The following is a 22,064-nucleotide window of genomic DNA, read 5'->3' as shown; positions in this document are numbered from 1 at the left end:
TGGCGCCGGGGGCGTGCCCGGTTATTTCTGCTCAGGCAGGCAGCGGGGCAGCCCCGGCGCGGTCGGGGGGCGGGGGAAGATGGCGGCGTCCCTGTGGCTGAGCGGCGGTGGGGAGCGGCTGCTGCGGCTGCTGCGGGCCGGGCGCTCGGCGCTGGGTGCGGGGCTCTCCCTGCCCGCCCGGCCAGGATGGAGGCACCTGCACGGCACCTGGGAGCTGCTGGGTGAGTGGCGGGCTGGTGCCCTGCTCTAGGTGTGTCTGCGAGGAGAGAAGGTTGAGAGCGGGTGGTGCGGCGCGTTGACCCTGACTGGATGTCAGGCACTCAGCGGAGCTCCTCTACAGCTCCCTCCGCAAATGGGCAGGGAGAGAAAATACAGCAGGAGGTTCAGGTGCTGAGATAAGGACAGCGAGACACCATTGCTCCGTGACTGTCGTGGACAGAGCAGACTCGATTTGGGGATATTGATTTTACTGCCAATCAGAATCAGAGCAGGATAATGCAAAGGGGGGAAGAAAAACCCCAAACAACTTTTCTTCACCCTGCCCTGCCTCCTCTCTTCCGGCTGCGCAGGGAGACGGGAACGAGGGTTACGGTGCGTTCATCCCGTGCTTGTAGTGCCGCTGCTCGGGGAGCGGAGCCGGAGCCCCTGCCCTGTTCCAGTATGGGCTCCCTCGTGTGTGACACAGCCCTCCGTGTGCTGCTCCAGCGTGGGCTCCCTCCCGTGTGACACAGCCCTCCGTGTGCTGCTCCAGCATGGGCTCCCTCGTGTGTGACACAGCCCTCCGTGTGCTGCTCCAGCGTGGGCTCCCTCCCCGGGACACAGCCCTCCGTGTGCTGCTCCAGCGTGGGCTCCCTCCCCGGGACACAGCCCTCCGTGAGCTGGGCAGGGGCACGGGGAGCTGCGGTGCCAGGGGGGTTCCCGGGGTGGGGAGGCGAGCGGGGCCCGCGGTGTGCTGGGCACGGCTGGGCACAGCTGGGCAGGAGCCCCGGGAGCAGGGCGAGCAGCCCAGTATGGGGCTGTGTTTGCCTCGGTCTCTGGAGGGACTGAAAGCACATCGGGATGTGTAGGAGAACTCGGAGAGACATGTGAGAGTTGTTAAAGGTCTAGAAAAGGAAGAAAGTGAAATCTACAGAGAAAAATAAGCCTTCAAATATGAAAATATTTTGTTGTGGATAAGGAAAGAGTTTTCACCATTGAAAACAGGAGTGTGTTTTGTAAGTGGATGTATAGCTAAGCACTGAAAAAGAAAGTTTTTTCTATTTGGTTGTTTTGGTCCATGTTTGGTAATTCCATTACATTTTTGTCATCTTACTCTCCTGGTAATGTTTCAGGTAGCTGGAGAAGGGTGTGTGATGTATTTTTTATGCAATTCTATTTGGCTTTTTAAGGGAAAAGTAGAATTTATTAATTGCATATCTAGCATGCTTTCCTAAGTAGAAGTCAAGGTGTGAGGTTATGACAACACCCTTTCAAGATGTATTTTTCAGGAGTTTGTTGCTGCACGATTATCAGGCAGATCATTTACCCTTCCATGTTTTCCTCTGTCTCTAAGACATGTGGGAAGAGTTACGCATCCTTAAATGAAATTTGATCTTTCCCTACTTGCTCTGTAAGTTACAACTTGTAAACATTTAAACAGTGATCCGGTGCATTGTCATGAGGTCCTGGTGTGATGCTGAGCATGAAGAACCTGAACTCTTTGAGGTTTGAGTGCACTTACAAAACAGTGAGCTTTCATTAAACTTGTGTAATAAAACTCAGTAGTAGTTCAGAGCCACTTTCATCATTGTGGTTTAGACCTCAACATCCCCTTCTTTCCAGCATTGTTGCCTTTGCTACTTTGCAGTATGAAAATCTTTTCCTTTGTAAAACCTGCTGTGTGACACAGGGAAGTCTGTCCCTTTCTTGAAATAAATGTTATTAGAAAAAGCTTGCTTCTTTCTACGTATAATAGTATGCAAATATAATGCATGATAAACTACTTCTGAATTGGTCTTATTATTTAACTCCTTAAAGAACTTTGTCTACAGTTCTCCCAGACAATCTGTTGGGTTTTTTATGTTGAGAGTACTTAATATATAGCTGGAATTAAATTTCTAAATTTGGATAGGCGAGTAACTAATATCTTTTAATTCCTTACAGTAAGCTTTAAAGTGTTAGGGTGGATAGATCACACCTTTAACTCATTCAGGCTTTCCTCATTCAGCCCCTCTTAGTGTACTTACAGCTTTCCAAGGTGATGTGTATTTTAGTGATACCATTTTTCTTAACTTCATTGTTGCTTCTAAAATTAAAGATGAGAAGTCATAAATTCCCTGGTAAAATACAGCTCATTTGGACATAAAATTCACCCTTCGTTCCTAGTTTGACAATGTAAGTTTAAGTAAATTTTATTTTAGCATTGATTTTATTTCTCTGCTCTTCTGTTTCTGAAAAAGTCACTATTTGACCACTATTGGTTCATGTGGATCTAGTTTATCAAGTCACATGAATTTTTTGTTTCTTTCTGTGTTTCTGTCCTTGTTTGTGGTGCTGGTAAAGTTGTTTTGCATAATTAAAACAATTAATTCAGAATGGAATTCCTAGTTGTTGGTCACACAGAAATAGGAAAATGAGAAAATAGAATAGCGTGACCTCTTTATGTTAAAGTCTGTCAATTTTTCTTTGTTTTTAATGTTTCATAATCTTATCATTGGTGTTAAGTTGCTGTACATTTTTCAATTCTCTACTGACTGCAGAGTGTGTGTAGGAAGTTATGAAATATCTTTCTGGTGGGACAGGTTAAATTTGCATTGAATGCCTTCATGGAGAGGGAAGGCAGCAGAAATGTTGCCAGACTCCGCAGTTAAAATGTGTCACCAGAAGACAAATTCTCTTGGATTCACAGAGAGCTGTCTTTAAAATAGCAATCTCCTGTTTCTGTGAAATTTGTTTGGGTTCTTTTTGAGTCTTCCTCCTTTTATGTTCACATTTTTGAAGTGTAATAACACAGCTGCAGTTGATAGAAGTAAAAATCAGTGGATGGTGACTGGAAGTTCAGAAGTTTTACTTGCTTACATTTCTAAATTCTGATCTGCCCATGAGCTTAGCCTTTGAGATTCTGTGCAAATTGCCAGGACTTTTTTCTGACCCACAATTGCAAAGCAGCAATATTTACTTCCCAAGGTGCTTGTAAGGGCTGCCTGTACAGTGCAACTAACTTATGTAAATGCAGTGATTGCTTTCACTATCCCCTTTTTTAATTTAATGAAGGCAAATAATATTTGGTGAAGGTAATTCTACATTGTAAGGTTGCTTTTCTTTGAGGAGGCACAGTGAAGCCTGGTTTGTGCGTGGTCATTAACTCAAAAGTAACTAAAACAGCTCTTAATTGCAACAGCACTGAACTTCTCTGAGCATGGGCCTCTCTGGAATAAGCATTAGACGAGTGCACAAGGTCCTGATTTCTACTTTGTATCCAGTTTTATTTATCTCTCCATTTCATGGCTAGGTGCTGCTGGAGTTCCTCTCCTAACTCGATGAAAGGACCAGAATGGATTGTATATTTTGTGGTACTTGCTCATAACATTGAAGGGAAAATGTTATTGTGGCACAAATTTGTTGCTCAGTTTTTGCATTTGTGCCAAAGTACAAAGCATATTCTGGGAAATGAATCAAGTAGCTCTTCATGGAAGAGAAATGTGAACCACTGTTTTTAAGAATTAATTTTTCCTCATTAAAAATGTGGATTATTTTCACTTTTTAAAATGAGGTCTGTCCACTAGTTCTTAATAAACCTAGATATTTGTGGGATATGAGTTCAAAATAATGTTTTGATTGTCAGAGTCAGACTTGTTAAGTTGAACTAGACTAATGAAACTGAGAACGTTTTGCATCCTATAATGTATCATGTAATGTATAATGTTTCCTACATGCTGTTATTGAGAAATATTATTTTTGGATAAATATGTATAGTACAAAACAATTGTTAACTTGTACTTTAATTTGTCAATCATACTTCAAATGTTTATTTGGGAAATGAACACAGGTATGCATTCACATCCATAACACAGTTCATTTTTCTGTTTGTTAGTCCTAGATGAGAAGTTGCAGGAAACTTTTTAAAGAAAATGCATGGAGGTAATTCAGATGGAAATTGTGAGTGTTAAAGGGAACATTGTCTGGATACATTTCTAAGCATGACAGTCATGAGTAATATTAAACTGAAATTACTGTGGAAAGACTGAGGGGAAAAAAAAAAGTGCATTTACTCATGCAGTCTTCTGGGAACATCAACCATGCAATTGAGCTCATTTCCACAAAACTGAAGTGGTTTTGGTAGCATTATCCTGATTGTGTTGCTGTCTTGGGGACTTTAGGGAATAACTAACTTTCTGCTCTTGGTGCATTTTAAAATGTCAGGATCATTGATGGCTTCTTAGGTCATTAGAGGTTTGGTACAATGTTTCCATGTCACATTTAAAAAAAATTATGGAGTGGTTTGGATTGGAAGAGACCTTTAAAGGTCATCTAGTCCATCTCCCTTGCAATGAGCAGAGGCATTTCAAATAGACGAGGATGTTCAGAGCCCCATCCGACCTCCCAGTGATGGGGCATCCACCACCACTCTGGGCAGCCTGTTTCTACGTTTCATCTCTGTCATTGTAAAAATCTTCCTTACAGCCAGTCTAAAATTCAAGCCACTACCCCTTGCTCCATTGCTGTGGGCTCAATTAAGAAGTCTGTCCCCATCTGTCTTAAAAGTCCCTTTAGTAACTATTGAAAGACTGCAGTAAGGTCTCCCTTTGAAAGACTGCAGTAAGGTCTCCCTGGAACCTTCTCTTCTCCAGACTGAACAACCTTGACTCCCTTGATGTTTCTTCATATAAGAGGGGCTTCCTCCCTCATCATTTTTGTGGCTGTCCTCTGGACCCCCTCCAATACATCCATGCCTTTCCTATGCTGAGGATTCAGGAGCTGGATGCATTTCCCCAGGTGGGATCTCACCAGAGCAGACCAGAGAGGCAGAACCACTGCCCTTGACCTGCTGGCCACGCTGATTTTTGTGTCCCAGGCTATATTTGCCTTCTGGGCAAAGAAGGCAACACAACACACACAACCTGCCACATCACAGCTTTTCATGTGCCAGCACCTTTAACAGATTTGTCACCAGTGTCCATGGGGCCATTGAGGTGATGACCACTACCCTGTAGATCCAACCCATTCCTCACCCATGAAACAGTCCACCCATCAAATCCTTATTTCATCAATTTACAGAGAGCAATGCTGTAGCTCCAGAGAGGCATCCATAGCCCTTCTTTGTGCACTGGTGCAGTCATTCTATCCTATGAAGCCACTAGTTTGGTCAGGCAGGACTTGCCCTTGGTGAAGCTGTTCTGGCTGTCCTGAATCACCTCCCTGTTCTCCATGTGCCTTAGCACAGCCTTTGGAAAAAAAAGAGGGCAAGGAAAAAAAAAAAAACTTAGAAGAATTTTGAGCTGAAAAGCAGATAATAAGGAAAAACCTGAAAAATTATTAATTTCTAAGGTTTTTTTAGCTGTTTCTGACTACTCCAAGCAATACAGCAGCTAGGAGAAATGTGATGTTGTTTCCTAAAGAATGATAACAATTCTTAATGCTGGGTACTAGAGAAAAGGGAATATGAAACAGAAATAAGCCTTGCCATTGTATACAATGTGTACCTTCTATGTGTCTATTTCTGTTCTGTAACTGAACACAAATTCAAACAATAGTTCAAGAAAGAGCCTCAAAAGTCAGGTACTGGAAAGCTGCTTTTACAAGATTCTTTTTTTTGGCCTCATAAGTATATTTAAAAGTTCAGAAAGGTAGTATCTCTCATATTAATGTCCTCTTTGGTGTAGAGGATCAGGTGACAAGCGGTGTAATTTGCTGTGAAGCCAAGCTCTGTGCTGTATCCTGAGCTCTGCCCTCAGAAGAATCCTACTAACATGGCACACAGTTGCTGTTACACAGTGCTGCTTCTGCATATGGGTTTACTGAGCCAAGACAAAATCACTGAAACTTGAAATCAAGCAATTTCTGCAAAGTAGATATAATTTTATAGTAAAAAGGATAAATAAACATTAACAAACTTTATCAGTGAAAGACATGTGTCATCAGCATCCGCAATACAAGGATCACAAAGGCTTTATTAATTTAAAAGATATGCTTTAATCTGGAAAAAATTCCACAGCCTGAGTCAAGGAGGAGAAGGATGACAGAAGAAGGAGGATGTATTTTGATGTGATCAATAAAACTTCAGGTCTAGGAATTCAGGGTTTGTGAATTTTCATTCCTTTTGTAATGTGTCTTTTTTTCTTTGAGCTCTTTGGTGGGCTTGCTTGTATGTAAGCTTAAAAAGAGCATCATAGTGAATCCCTTGTTCTATTATCTTTCAGATTCATGCACTTTTAATTTCTTTTGTGTTAAGCAGTTAACTGAGGAAAGAATTATACTGAAAAAGTACCTGTTGAAATAACCACATGCTTGTTTTGCAGGTACACCTGGTATCAAAGTTCTTATGCCTGCACTTTCTCCAACAATGGAAGAAGGAAACATCGTGAAATGGTTAAAAAAGGAAGGTAAGATAGCATTTTCTGTGGTCACATTTCTTTGTAATTTTTCAGCTATGTAAATCTATTTTGTAAAAATAAGATAATTTTTAATAAAAAAGACAAAAATAAGAGAAAAAATAAAATAATTCTTCCTGGTTATAGATCAGTATAGTGATCTATAGTATAGATCAGTATTTTGAAGCAAAGTATTTGGTGTGGGGATGCTGTCATCATGAACTATACCTGCTTTGAAATGGTTCATTCTTGAAATGTTTTTTTGCTTCATTGTCTTCCAAAAGGTTGCATTGATCATATTTTTGAAAAATTTCCATTAGGCTCCTCCAGGGTTTGAGTGTGTGTTTTTTAATTCCCAGTTTTGTCATGCTGCTCAGTAGCTTTGGAAGTCTGAGAGCCATTGACTTTGGAGAGGGTCTCTTTCATTATTCTGCTGTGTTATGGAATACCATGAAAGATATGCTATTTTTGGAATATCTTTTCTAATACCTTAATTATAGTCTACAGTTAAAACTGAGAGAAATTGAGATTCCTTTCATAACCCTAATACCAAATGGGGAAATTTTTCCTAAAAGAACCCAAACTGAAAACCAACTTCCTCATCCAAAAAAAAGCCTGAACTTTGTGCTCTGACAACTGTGTGCTTCTGCTAAAATATTTTGGAGCAACTGGATAAAAAGTCTGGATAAAAGTCAAGTTTTGCCTTCACGTAGGTTGTATGTAAATAAAAAGTGATCTGTAGAAGAATCAGCGGTTCCTGTTCTGTCAGGAGACCTTTGTCCTGTTTACTCCTGCCCTGTCCCTTCTTCAATTTAGTATTAAACCTGAATTTTGACTTTAGTTTTGGATTCCAGATAGATATTGTTCATTGTGCATTGTAGGCTTTTGGATAGCAGTAGGAATATATCTTGTTCACAGGCATTTTTAGATTTCCTGAAAAGATGAATACATCTGGAGAAAAGAAAATATCTTAAAGCTTATTATCTTTGACAGACACAATTTGGATAGCTAAAATGTTTTGACTATTGTGCCTAGATAAACCTTTTCCTTTGGCTTATCCTTGTAAGTGTTGATACAGCTTCCATTGTTGTGTTACTGGAGAGCTTTGCTTTCCTACATTTTGAATACGTTTTGAGAGGTGGCTAGAAGACGACTTCTTGCTCCAGTAGTGGACTTAGTCTTTTGCTCATGAAACTTTTAGTAAGAATTTTGCAGAATTTACTGGGAACAATTCAGTAGTTTATGTCAATAAAAAAAATTGCACCAGTGTTCTTGAAACTTGAAGCTTTAGTTAATAAAGTCCAAGATGATGCAGAGAGGAAAGAATGATCCAAAGTCCTTTTTATATTTGTTAGTTGTCAATAGTTGTAAAATTTAAATATCAACTTGTTTTACAGTAATTATAGCATTCAAAATTGCACAAGAAAACAAAGAGCATGGTAGGAGTTGAAATAGATTCCAGTTTGCTCCCAACATGAATGAGTCCACTGTTCTCATTAAAAAAGTGTTACAATGTAAAAACTATACAATTTTTTTCTCAATCTTTCCACTAGCCTTCCACCCTAACACAAAAGAAAAAAAAGCTTCACACCTGTTTTAATTAAATTACAACAAAGTCTTAATTGATAATTAGACTTTGAAAGAAAACTATGCTAGTATTTTTATTGCTCGATTTTTCTGTTTAGAAAGAAGACCATACCCCAATATAATATTTTGTCTTATTGGCCACATCTATGACCATAATTAATTGCTATCAATACTTCTGTTTCCTCTAACAGTCTAGAGAATAAATATAAAGACATAATTAAGATGAATTGAAGAAAATAGTGAAGCGATTTAATGTTTACACTCCTCTCTGTAAGGAATGCTCTTAACTACTTAATCCTCTAGAGCGTTTGCCATGTAAAAGCAGTGTTAATGCTGACTATGAATGTTTGACAATCTGATGTCCAAGAAAATAAATATTTTTAAGCAGTTGACAGAAGCAAGCTGCTTGCATACAAAATGTTTTTCCCACTGTATAACCAGAAGGGGTCAGTATAATACTATGTTGACAGTCTTTCTGTCTTTTTTTGTGTAAGTCTCAAATGTTTTCATTTCATGGTTTCACAGGATGGACAGATAATTTCACTACTACAGAAGAGAGGGCCCTGAATTTAATTGATAGCTTTACTTTTCCTTCTCATTGTTAATGCAGTTTCATGTTGATTCCTGTGGGTAATAAAGTCATTCTCACAATGATAAAACTATGTTTCTAAAAACTTGTATTTATTATGTATGAATTTAATGTTGATGAAAGCTGGTAGACTGACAGCCCAGGAGACCAAAATCCTCTTGTTAATGTGGGCAGAAAACAGAATATACAACAGTGCTGGCAGCATCCACATGCAGTGTAACTCTGCTACCTCTTGAGACATCAGCTCCTGGGACTTCAGTATCTGTGTTCAGTCAACTCTGATTTTATTTGCAACATTAAGAAATGCTGTTTGTATCTTGTGATTTGGATACTTGTCTGTCAGTAGTTGAACAGAGCACCAAGGCTATTGGATGCCAATTGGATTTCCTGGAAGGAAACTCTGCTTCAGTAGAGTTCCTAACCATTCAGCTTAGCTATGGGAATTCAATCATTAAAACCAAATCAAAAACAAATGAAGAAACACAAAAACCCCCCAAAAAAACCAAATAAACAGAAAACCTGAACCCCACACAAAATTTTTCAAGGGCATTGTATATATAATTTCAGAGAGCTTTGGTTCAGGCAACTTCTGTTGCAAATACTGCTTGGTTTAAAGTGTAAAAGCAAAGATATGGTTTGCAAAAGTGTTCTTTCAAATCCTAATTATTGGGAAAGCTGATTTGTAATTGGCATGAACCTGGGCATTGATTAGGAGCTATCACAAATACTGTAATCTCTAATGAAAGTAACTTTGATCCTATCTATTGCACTTGTGTACTAAAACAGGCACAGGACTTGAATGCTGCACTGAAGTGGATTCTTACCCTGCATTTATTCAATTGCCTTTCAATTTTCTGGTAACTTTGTCTGCAGCAATGAAAGGAAAATTTAGACAAAGGTAGTGGAAAAGTGGTTTATCCAGTCCTCTGAAGACTTCCTTGCCCTCCCTGTGCAAGATGAAGTTAGTTTTCTGGGAACAGCTTCAGGTACCCAAGTTGAGGTGTGACATGTGACAAACACATGGACGAAGGTATTTGCTTGGCTGGCCCACCCTGCTGGAGAGACTGCTGTTGGTCTCTGAGAACTGAGATTTCTTTTTAATGGTGCAGAACACTTAGAGTCTGATGGCAGATTAAGATACAGAGTTAACCTCCTTTCTGTTTGCCAATCTTAGCTCTGTAAATTAGAGAATTTGCCCAACAATTTGATTTCTTAACAACTGAGAAGTACTTGCCTAATGATCTGATATATGGCCTACTTGAATTAATGATCCAGTGAAATTAAAACACTCGTATAGAGCCTAGAGTTTTGACTTCCTCTTATAAACTGTTCATGCTCTAGTTATTGCAAAGTGGAATGTGGCCGTTAGATTATTACATTAAAAAGATGAAGGATGAAGTGTATTTCTCTACCAATTTCTGTAATAGGAACGTTTATGACTTATAAAACTATGTAGGTAACTGAGCTTTTGATGTTTTTTATTCAACACAAATGAGATACAGCACCTCATTTTCCCTTTCTAATTCATGCAGTCCTGAAACAGGAGATGGTTTTTTTTATAGTGTTGTTTCTTACCTAAATGTAGATGGTAACCTGCACTAGGTTTTAATTCTACTCCTTAAGCACAATGGAGTGATATCTGTAGTTCAGCTAAATGCTTAGACAGGTAATGCTGTTGTAGTGTTTCTGGTAATGGGGAAATATTAGAATTTTAGTTTATGTGAAATTGTAGGCATGTTTTAGGCTTGTATGTCTCTATAAGGAAAAAAAACTGTTTTTTGTTGGAACCCAAAACATTCAACTATCTAACAGTTTTTAATGTAATATCAGTTTTAGTGTTGGACATCTAGTCAGTATTGATTTGTTGAAATAATCCAGACACATAATATCTTTATCATCTGCTAGCAGATACAGATATTCTTCAAAAGCAGAGGAAAATTATGCCTCAGAATTAATCTTGGATTTGTGTAATGTAGCAAAAGCAATTTCTAGCACTTGTGCATATTTTTATTTCACTTAGTAAGTATGAATGAATGCTTGAAAAGACCTTTCTGAACTGTATAGGAGATTAAGCAAGCTTCCAGCTGTGCTTTCCCAAAGACATTAAAATTCCTGAGGTTTATCTGAATTTCTCTAATAGTGTAGACACCAGTTACTGAACTATGATACCATTGTCCTAAGCAGTTTTAGATAGCTTGCTCTGACTGGTGGCTAGCAGTGAATATGGAAGGCTCAGTATTTTATTCATGGCAGTGCTACTGAGTATGGGGTTCTGAAAATAAATTTTGGGGTGATGATTACTTATTGAAAAGATTGTACTTCCCCTTGGAAAGTCTGCTGAAAACATCAGTACTGGGAACATGTCAGTGTTCTGTCACAGCAGCTTGTGATTCTTGAATCTTGATGATTTTATTTGGAAAGGAAAGATACAATATGATAAGTAATGATAGGGGATCAACTAGGTATAAAATTTATTAAGGAGTACAAAATAACTGTATTCTCTGGTGAATATCTATCTTCCATGGTTAAACAAATCTGAAAGGAAGTTTAGGGTAAGTATTCTTAAGTTCTGTTGTATTTTGCAGGTGACACAGTGAATGTTGGAGATGCATTGTGTGAAATTGAAACGGACAAAGCAGTGGTTACCATGGAATCAAGTGATGATGGCATATTGGCTAAAATACTGGTAGGAATCCTGCATTTCTCAGTAGGGTGTTATAACTTCAGACTGTTGTTTAGCATATTGCCTCAAAAACTAGTTTAGATAGCTGAATTTCTGCTCAGCCTTCAGAAATATGCACTTGCTTGTATTTCTGGGGAGAAATAATTGCCCCATTTGTGCCATGTGTGTACCAGACTATTGGTACATGGTACATGATTCTGTATACATTTAATGGATTTTCACTTAAGCTGTTGTTTTGTATGTTTTACACCTGGTGAATTATGTCCACAAAATGTTGTAGTTTATGACACCTCTTACTCTGAGTTATAGGAAAACAGTTAACAATCAGTAGGAATCTGGAATTTTGGGTGGTGCTTTACCCAGGATGTGTCATCTCTCTGCTAGGTTGTCTGGTGCTAGTCATTCAAGGTGGCATGTTATACAACATGGGCTGACCCAGAGAAGAGTTCTTGGAGTTAATGATTTCCTCTATCAAAATTAGTTTGATTAAGCTTAATAGAAAGAACAAGAACTGGGATGAGTAGGAAATTTTCTGAAGCGGTCTCAGCTGGTGGTGTCTTGCAGCTGTTTCTTCTCTCCCTCCACGATAATTAAACAACATGGTGAATTGCAAGAATTTGGGAAAAAATGAATAAAAATGAGAGATGAGTATTTCAGTAAATATTGTCATCTGGTTAGGGAGATCTCATCTAGGGCACATCTACCCATGAGGTGTGGATCACATAATCATACAAATTAGGCATGCTGGTATTAATTGCAGTCCAGCTACTTAGGAAACAGCAGAATGGGAACAGGTACAAACTGGTTCCTGGAACCATGAGAAAATTCTACCCTATGCTCAGTCAGACATGTGTTTGGGCTGCTATTACAAAAGCTTTTTGGATTGGTATATTAGACTTCCAATCTCTGCTATACCTGCATTTTCTTACATCAGCATGTTATCCTTTGCAAAAACAGAAAAGGGAGAGTAGTTTCCTCTGTGGCAGCATTTGAAAAGCGATGTTCTGTTTGGTGTCTTCCTATTTTTGTATAAGCAAAGGCAACATCCTTTGCAAAAGTGAAAGTCTTGAGATTGATAGGGGGCTGAGATAGAGGGAGGAGAGGGGATGTAAGATAGAACTCAGCTGGAAATGAAGTCTATCAGGGCTTACAAAAACTCATTAGTCTTCAATTCTGCAGAATAACTTGTATTTAAGCACTACTGTATTTAAAACAAAAGTTTTTAAAATACTTTTCCTTCTTTTAATTGTGTTGCTAAATTTGTCTTCAACTATGGAAGAACACATTTAATAGGTTTCAGAGGATCTGTTCTGCCATGCCAGGATGAAGTCTCACATCAGACGTATTTTTTAATCTGTGTTTAGTCTCCATGTAGTTATTTAAATAATTGCTGGGCAATGCTTTCACTATTTTTAAATATCTCTCCTTCAGTTTTGAATGTTTCTGAAAGTCAGTTTGCCTGTGCATTTGCAGTCACTGCTTTGTTAGATAGTGTGAGGGGGAGATATGGGGATTCTCTCTGTCAAAAGTATTAAAGACTTAATCCTAGAGAGATTTAATTGAAATTTGCTTAGTTTCTTTGATAGTAATTCATGATGGCTACAAGCAACATTAGTATTTCAGAAGCTGTGGGGGTTTTTTGTTTCCTGTCTTGTATTTCAAATGCATTGCAAATTTCAAAATTTCTCTGTGCATTGCTCTTGTGGCACATTTTTGATAGATCAAAGCCAGACTCTGCACCAGCTAGATGATATCAGTGTCATGGAGCAGTGACATTCAGCCTTAGTTATATCTATATGATCCAGTGACAATCCAATGCCAAGAGCTGAACCTGAGAAGGAGATGCCAGGAGGTAGAAATAACTATAACATCTTTCAGAATAAGGGAAGAGAGGCAGCTTTGTTGGAGTAACATGAACAGATCATTATGCAAACCCAATTTTTAATGGATTCTTTTAATCCCTGAATCTAGAAATGGTGGGCCTAAGAGTTAGAGTACAGGATAGACAAGCTCTTATTCCAGTCTCCTAAAAAGTACAGAGAAAACCTGATGTTTCAGAAACTAAAATATCTAGAGAGCAATAAGGTCAGAAATTTTCAGATTTTTTTTTTTCTCTAGTGTGTGATCTTTGGTTGTCTTTCTGCACTATCTGGTGGATATTTCTGCTCTGTATTAGGTGTTCAGTAGATGTTTGTGTAAGGCTTATAAAATGAGCTGTGCCAGGTTTGTGGATGAGGTGATGATTACTTATTGAAAAGATTGTGCTTCCAAGGGCCACTCAGAACTTTCACATGTGATGTAGTTAATGGGAATTTAAAAATGTTTTATGCCTCTGAGCTATCATCTGGCTGGATATTTCACTCACTTCCTAAAGAAATGAGACAAAAGTTTGTGCCTTTGATGCCAGCTACAATTCTGAACCATCTTGACAGAGTTCAGTATGGAAAACTTGGGTCAGATGAGCACACTACTTAATGCTTTGGGTTTTGCATTTAAAGATAGGAGGTTCATTAGGAGGTTCAAATTAATTCAACTTCTGTAACCCTTCTTGGTTTTTCTTGACTGTATAATCTATGTATGGTTTAGGAAAAACTGGCTAACAGTAAAATAGAAACTCATGCATATATATTTCTTCTCTGTCTGAATAGGTCTTTTAATGATCACATCTGATTCAGCGTAAAATGCAGTAAAAGATTAAATAACTGAATGAAATATTAGAAGGGTAATTTCAGAATGATGACTATTCTTTCAGTTGAGTTGCTTCTTAAATTAACACTGATTTTTTTCTTCCTAAAATATGGTTCAATTTGGAACATAACAGATGATGAATGATTGTTTAGGAACTGTCATTAATTGTTGAGGAATAGACTTAGAGTAGGTATTGGGTGTGCAGCTGCAGGTTTTTCCCTGGGTGGGGGATGTGGTGGGAACACCAGAAAAGGGGCTTTTACTGGGTGCTGATCCTTTGCACAGCAAAGGGCACAGGGACCTGTGGCACCAGCCAGGGGACTGGACACTGGGACACAGCAGGAGCCAAGGACTCAGTAGGAAGACCCCAGACTGAAGGTATGAAAGCACGGGAATTCCTTTTTTTGTGGTCCCTCCCCAGAGGCACCAGCTTGAGCTGGTTTTGTGTTACTGGGCCACAATTGAAATTGCTTTAGGGATCCAGGTGTCTGAGATTCTGCTGTGGAAAACCCAGGTCAATCTGGTGAGGAAGCCCTGTCTGAATGTGGGGGCAGGGTTTGCAGGGAGCCAGGTCAGGCACCCATGGGGTTACTGGAGCCACCCACTTTGAAGGGGCTTTGGTCCCTCCTCATGTGGTGAGACTGACTGCCAGAATGGCTCCTGGATGGTCAGACAGGAAAGTTTCCCTAACATTAGTATCTGTTACCATTTTCTCATTCATGGTCTAAATAAGAATTGGTATGGAAAATACTTTGTATAAGAATTCCACTGCAGAATAAGCCAGTGCAAGTTCAGTCTCTTTTTCTTCCCAGTGGAGGAAATAAACATTTACTTCAGTGTATATTTGTTAGTGACTAAAGCATTATGCTGCAGTGGCAAAAGCTGCAAGGGAATTTTATTCTCTGTTCACTTTATCTCCAATTTTTTTTCCCTGTCACGGTTGCCTGTGCTTTGTTGGTTTGGTAGCAAAGCTAGGATTTTTTTGACTCTTCTTGGCTACATAGAATCATTGAATGTTTTAGCTTGTAAGAGTCCTTAAAAATCATCTTGTGCCAGGGATGCCATTCACTAGATCAGGTTGTGCAGGGCCCCATCCAACCTAGCGCTGAACGCTTCCAGGAATAGGGCATCCACCACCCTAAGAGGCAACCTGTTCCAGTGCTTTTCCACCTTTGAGTGAAGCATTTCTTTCTAATCTACACCTCTCTGATTGTAAAACCATTGCCCCTTGTCCTGCCTGTGTAAAAAGGCCCTCTCCCTCCCTTTTATAAGACCCTCTAAAGCACTGGAAGGTTGCTAGAATGTCTCTCCAAAGCCTTCTCTTCTCCAGGCTCAGCAAACCCATCTCCCTCAGCCTGTCTTTGTAGGAGAAGTGCTTCAGCCTTCTGGTCATCTTTGTGGCCCTCCTCTGGACCCACTCTGAACAGGTCCATGTCTTGTTGAGGACCCCAGACCTGGACACAGGACTGCAGGTGGGCCCTCACATAAATGGAGTAGAGGGGCAGAATCATCTCCCTTGCCCTGCTGGCCACAGTCCTGCATTTGCCTTTCTGGGCTGCTAATCCACACTGTTAGCTTGTGTCCCCCCTCTCATCCCAGCACCCTAGAGTCCTATTTATTTCAGCTCTTTCTAAATCTGAGATTCTAGGGTTCATTGAGGTTTATGCAGGGGTTTTCTTATTGTGAGTAACAAAAATGTAGCAGTGACTCAAAAATCCAGGAGATGAAAAGTTAAGCAAAATTGTAATAATTTTTCTTTTTCTGTTCTAGTTCTGAGCTGCAAAGGCTGTGTGTATAAAAAGTTACTTTAATTTCTGAGTGCTGACTTTAGGTGTATGGGGTTTGGGGCATACTTTAATGTTCCTCTCCTTATAATAGCAATTATAATTAATTTCAGTCTTGAAATATCTTATTAATAGTAGCAATAAAATAGGATATATCTTACTGATGAATTGTCGTTAATATGCCTGAAACTTTGATGTCTACTGGTTTTAGTCATATCAGAGCAGACAGTGTAATATGTAACTTAATGTTCTTAATTTAGGTGGAAGAAGGAAGCAAAAATGTTCGCTTGGGCTCACTAATTGGTCTGCTGGTAGAGGAAGGCCAGGACTGGAAGCAAGTTGAAATACCAGCTGATGCTGGAAGTCCACCTTCTGTGGCTCCACCAGCACCTGCCTCAGCTCCTGCAGCTCCTTCAGTTTCAGCCCCTCCTAAACTGCAACATCAACCTGGGAAATTGCAGTAAGTTTCTATGTTTGTTATGAAACGGAACTCTTCATTAGATCAGAAGAACTGAACCAAGAAATACTTTTTGTCCCTTTTTACCTAGTAGCTGTTATTTTGAGAGTGTTTCAGTATGACTGAGAAGATAAACCTTGCAGGCCTAGACTATTTCTTTGCTCATAAGCCCAGTAAGTCAATTCAAACAGCATAATGTTAATAGAATTAAATGTACTTATATTCTGTCCTGCAGTTAAATTATGAAGGATACTAAACTTAGTTTGGAAAGAAGTTGTGCTAATACAGGATGGACAATAGTGCTTATGCATCAGATGCCAGGTGTACCTGTGACTTGTTTTCTATTTATTTGAGGAGAAAAAATAAAGAAATGGCACACTCTGAAGTCCTTACAAGCTCTTGCATTTTCGACATTAAAAAAATATTATTCTAATATTTTCATAACAGTGGAGTGCAAAAAACTTAAACCAGTCAATTTATGTGCTCTTTGTTAGTTTGGTTTGGATTTGTTGGTATTCTAAGCATTGCAAACACCTTGGAGGAGGGGTCGGCTCCAGGGTGTTAGTCAGGTAGCAATAATCTATAATCACTTTGTGTCCCAGGATATATCCTGTTTGGAGGTATCACTCCTTACTTGTGCTTATTTTTTTTTTCCTCCCAAACCTCATTATCTTTTCTGTCTGCTGGTTTGCTGTGTTCTAAATGCTGCCAACATCTAGGCTTTTCTCATGCAGGTGGATGGCAGCTGAGGTCATTGCCCAGGTATTACCTGCAGCAGGAGGATGATCCACAAAAGGATCCTTGGAAGGATTATGTCTTTCATTTTAGTACCAAAGAACAGAAGTGCTGTTTCACTGCAACTCTTAGAGATGTATCAGCATGTTTGGAACCAAATGATCACTTATGACATGGGGTTATTTTGGCAAGGGCTTAATGGACTATTCTTAAAATTCAATGAGGTGCAAATATTTCCTTTGGGAAATAATGAATAGGGGATTTTTGTGGAAAGATTTGAAACCAAGTATTTATTCTTTTATGAATGTGTTGTTTTGTATTTAAGAATTCTAAAACATTTTCTCTAGATGTTGGCTTTTCTCCTCATTTCAGAAAGCAAATCATATGAAGATGCACTGGTTACTCTGTACCAGTGTGCTGTGCTTTGTAGTTGACCAGAGAGAAATGTAGTTTCTCGTGATGTACATCAAGGAAATAAGCTAATCTTGCTATTTAAATAATTTAAATTTTCCCCCTCATTTCTTCAGGGTTCGCTTGAGTCCCGCAGCTCGCAACATTCTGGAGACACACGGACTAGATCCAAGCAATGTTACACCTACTGGGCCTCGAGGAATCTTCACTAAAGAGTAGGTAGAGAATTTGGTAAACCTACAACTTTTGATATTAGAGTAACCTCCATAAGATGAAAGTTTGCTTATTAAAAAAGCCATGTCTTTGTTCCATTTTTTGCTGTGGACGGGTATAGTTAAACTTGAAAAATCTGTTAAAAAGATAGGGAGAATGGATTCGGCAGTATTTGAAGAGGGCCTTAATTAGAAAAAAAAACAAAACACGTATTTGTATTTTTTAAGTTCCTTCTTAGCTGTGTGGTACTGCTGTCACATTTCCTGCAGCTCAGCCTAATGGTGCCTATTGCCTCCTAAGCAGCACTATTAGCTACCACTGTGGATCTCAAGAATTTTACTTCCCAAGATGCACACAGAGCCCAAATAAAAAACAGTTTTCTGGTATTTTCTTCAACTCCTTTTCTTCAGAGAGTTTAGATCTTTTGGTTTTTTTTCTGTAGTTCTGTTCTGAAATCTGTAAGAATTTTAATTTTTTTCCTATTTTTATTAGGCTGGGGAGAGCAATGAAGTGTAATGATAAGAAATTCCAGAATTCTGTTTTTCTCCCAATTTTCTTTCCTCACTATGATTTAAAACATGTTTGTTTACCAAGGTGTAGTTTTTTATGAACTAGTAGGTTTTTATATCTTTTTGAGCATTGCAATATAATGATTGGCACTCAAGCCTTTGAGTGAGAAAGTTGAGTACGAAAAGATGTGGTAGATTTGGTGCGTTTAGCCTTGAAGTGATGCATTCTCTTCACATGAGTATGTATGTTATTGGAAGTGAGGATTTTGGCAGAAATAAATATTTTTTTTCTCAGGAAAAATATTTCTTTTGACAAATACCATCATTCACTTACACAGACTTTGCTGGCTACTGTTATTTTTTACAGACAACCAGGACCAGGTCAGTGTAACTTGGAACTGGAGCCAGAAAAGTGGCTGACAGTTTTTCAAAACTTTTTTTTTTCCTCATGACCTGTGGCTGAATTGAGATATAATAAGGAATTGAATAGATAGAATATGCTATGTAACAACAAATCATCAGACAGAGTTCTTTCTTAGTTATGTAAGTGTAATGGTAATTTATGGTGTGTAATGAGGCTATGGCAGGTGGAAACCCTCTAGGACTTTGAGCTAACAAATTAACACTTCCTAGTTGTCATGGAGATCTAGCAAAGATTTTTCTGTAGTTATGAGAATTGTCTAGCAAAATAATTTCTTTTTCAAACTGTTTTTTTCATACAAAAGATTTGACTATGAAATGTCAGTTTAAGATAAACAATGTCTGGGGTTTTTTAACCATTCTTTTGAAATGGGGTTAATCTTTCAGATGCCTACAGACTGCTGTTATATTCAGTTTGCAATGAAATGTGCAGATTTTTATAGAGAACTGCTGTAGATATTTAGAGAAATATTTCCTTTGCTGCACTCACCAGACTACAAGCAAGAAAGATAGCAAGTTACATAAACAAGCAAGATACTTTCCCCCAACTTTCTATCTTTAAATTCAGTTCACTGTAAAACTTGCAACAGCAGTTGGAACTTTCACTCTACTGGTGTTCTCTGTCATGACCCTCTCACTTAGTAGGCCAATACTTTATTTTATTGATCTGGATACTTTTATTTATATTTCTCTTATGTGTCTGTTCAAGGCTGAATTACTGTTGTTTTTTTTCTTGCCTGTTTTGTTGTTGGCTTTGTGTGTGATTTCTTTTTTTTAAGGAATGCCAGAGGTTTTTTTTGTTATTTCTAAGTAATATCCTCATATATCACTTAATATAATTTTCTTCAAAAATGTCCTAGAAATATCCTAGAAGATTGGTGTGCCAGTACAAAGTAACTCAGATATTCTGTCAAAGATTATACCATGTTTCTACTCATCACCTCAGACACTGTTTGAGAGGGCTGTATTAAAATGGATTGTTTCAGCTACCACTGCCCTTTCCCATTCTATTTCATAGTTGTCTAGGGATTTATAAATGCAGCCATGAAGAGGCTGGTTATTGAGAACTGTGCTTTTCTGAGGCCCTGTTGCTCCCAGCTGTTGTTAAGTCAGAGTGTCTTGGGATCTCTGAGTTGGTCAGGCATTTTCAGCTTGCAGAGAACGCACAGCACACCCATGGAGTGCTGTTTTTTCTGGAGATGAAATCCATGTGTATGTATGGAATATGAACTGACCCTGGGATCTCTGCTGTGTGCAATTTGTTACCTGCTATGTAGGAGGAATGAGTTCCTTCTACAATGATAGTGCAGTAAATGTGATACCTGGAGGTATTTGATATGCTCTGAATCTCTGCTACCCATTTGCCTTCTTGCAGGGAATCTATGAATGAGTAAACAGGCGTAAACACGTGGAAAGGGAATATGAAACAGAGAAAAGGGGTTGGGTGCAATTTAGTAACAGTAACTGCCACCACAGGAAGCTTGTGTCAATCCAGGCATCTCTTGTTGCACTGTTGGATCCTCAGTGATTCTTAGGTGTCTGTAACCTAACTTGTATCAAGTATTTGAACACAAAATAATCAGTTTGCTTTCACCATTCTTTGGGTTTTGGGTAACATGAAGTAAAAAGACTACATGCTTCTGTAGTAGTGGTAAACTGAAGTCTAACAAAGTTGTCAGAATCTGCATATTTCTAATAACAGTTTGGTAAGCATATTTTGGTTTAATAAATGTTTACTAAACTTTCATCTTTTCTGCAAAGTAGGCTGCTCTTTGATGTTTGTTGCCTTTCTTCTCTTCCTCTGTTACTGACCCATGTTGATAGAAGTTTATAGAGTTGTTGGAAAGATGTGACCAACCCTTCCTTTTCCAGTTGTAATAAAATATCTACTTACCTGACTTTAACTTAAAGCTGTTTAATTTTATATGCTTAGATGCCTCTTCTAACTCTGCATATATTCTGCTTATATGCAGTGTTGCAACCATGACAGTCATAACACTGCTGTACCTGTTTTTCTTAACCACTTAAATAATTTGGAATTGATGAAGGGATCTCTATTCATATGTATGTATAACAAATACATGTGAACTTTGATTTTTATATATGTGCCTTTTGTACAAGTTAGTTTCAGAAAGTATTGAGCAAATCTTTTAATTTAAAAATAAGCCTAATTTTGGCAATATGTTTTCCAATTAACACACTAAAAACCACCAAAACCAGATGGTCTCTCCTATGACTGCCAAGTGCAAGCCCTTAACAAATTTTTGGTATCTTCTAAATGTTAACCAAAAAGCTTGCATTATGTCATGCAGTTACTTTTTATGGCTCAAATTGTCATGCTATGGAATGATTTTCATTCTATCCAATCTGATATATTTCCCTGATAGTAGGGACACAACAGTAGTTGTGTCAAATAATAAATACTTAATTTTAAAACAAATCTTGGTGAGCATATTAATTTGGGAAAACAAGTAACTACTTTTAATTAGGAAAAAATTTATCTTGAGCTCATTTGCTTTTTTTGTTTTCAATATTGTTTGTTGAAGTATGTATTGAAGGTAAAAATAAATTGAAGTGAGTCAGCGATGGTAAGAGGCATTCTGCAGAGGTTTTCGATTTTTAATTCTTGTTTCTGGAGTACTTCTTCTTAGGAGGAATGGAGAATGCATAATGTTCTGAGATTTTGTTCTTTCTATAAAGATTTAATTAACAAACTCTTGGCTGTCACTCAAGAATAGTCTCTCAAGCAATACTGAAATTAGGTAGCTTTGTTTAGTATTTCTGGCTTGTGTTTCATAACCTCAGAAGTGTTGTAAGGAGTCTGATTTTTAATTTATTTTAATTTCCTCTGCCAATTTGTGGAAATGAACTTTTATGTACATGCTGTGTCTTGGTGAAATCATAGAGATTTGTCTAGGGTATATTATACAGGCATTTGTTAGCGGATCTGGAGAATAAAGAGAGATCTACAATTGACTTGCCTTGCCGTTGGCAGGGGTGGTGGAAATGCAGTTATTGCTGTTGAGCCTCATAGGTGCTGGTCTTTAGCCTGTTGCTTTATGAGTGCAGAGCACCTGGAGCAGACACAGTGTCATGGCTTGGAGATGGGAGTCTCTCCTCTCTGTCATACTGTGCCCACAACAGGAAAATTTTGTCTTGGTAGCTGTATCAGTAAAGAATCCTTGCAGAATGCTTTGGCTTTGTATCTCCAGTGTGGTGTTAGAAAGTATGGGCCTGTATAACATCTGTGCCTCACTCTGCAAATTTGTCAGAAAGGTGCAGAGAAATGAGTGATTAATGTATTACTCAATTTCCTCTTAGCACTAAGTAATTACATTAAATTCAGATTATTACAAATACAACAGATGAAACAGCTTTTACTTTAGACTTTGTAGCCTGAATAAATGTATTCTTTCATT

General features: G+C 38.5%; 1 protein-coding gene across 2 annotated transcripts in view; it reads left to right on the top strand.

Annotated features, from left to right (window-relative positions):
• The window catches only part of PDHX (pyruvate dehydrogenase complex component X), a 33,762-nt gene that overhangs the window by 218 nt on the left and 11,480 nt on the right, over positions 1 to 22,064 (top strand). Inside the window, exons 1-5 of one of the 2 annotated variants that reach the window (XM_064714539.1) lie at positions 78 to 221; positions 6,498 to 6,581; positions 11,331 to 11,431; positions 16,161 to 16,360; positions 17,620 to 17,718. In XM_064714539.1, coding sequence (XP_064570609.1) covers positions 80 to 221; positions 6,498 to 6,581; positions 11,331 to 11,431; positions 16,161 to 16,360; positions 17,620 to 17,718 — 626 coding nt within the window. In that variant the 5' untranslated portion in view covers positions 78 to 79. Of the gene's footprint in view, positions 1 to 77; positions 222 to 6,497; positions 6,582 to 11,330; positions 11,432 to 16,160; positions 16,361 to 17,619; positions 17,719 to 22,064 lie in introns of those variants that run through there. The other variant, XM_064714542.1, reaches the window with a different exon arrangement.

This window comes from Zonotrichia leucophrys, chromosome 5 (genome assembly GCF_028769735.1).
Source record: "Zonotrichia leucophrys gambelii isolate GWCS_2022_RI chromosome 5, RI_Zleu_2.0, whole genome shotgun sequence".
NCBI classification, from domain to species: Eukaryota; Metazoa; Chordata; class Aves; order Passeriformes; family Passerellidae; genus Zonotrichia; species Zonotrichia leucophrys.
This window is presented reverse-complemented; position numbering and strand designations above follow the sequence as displayed.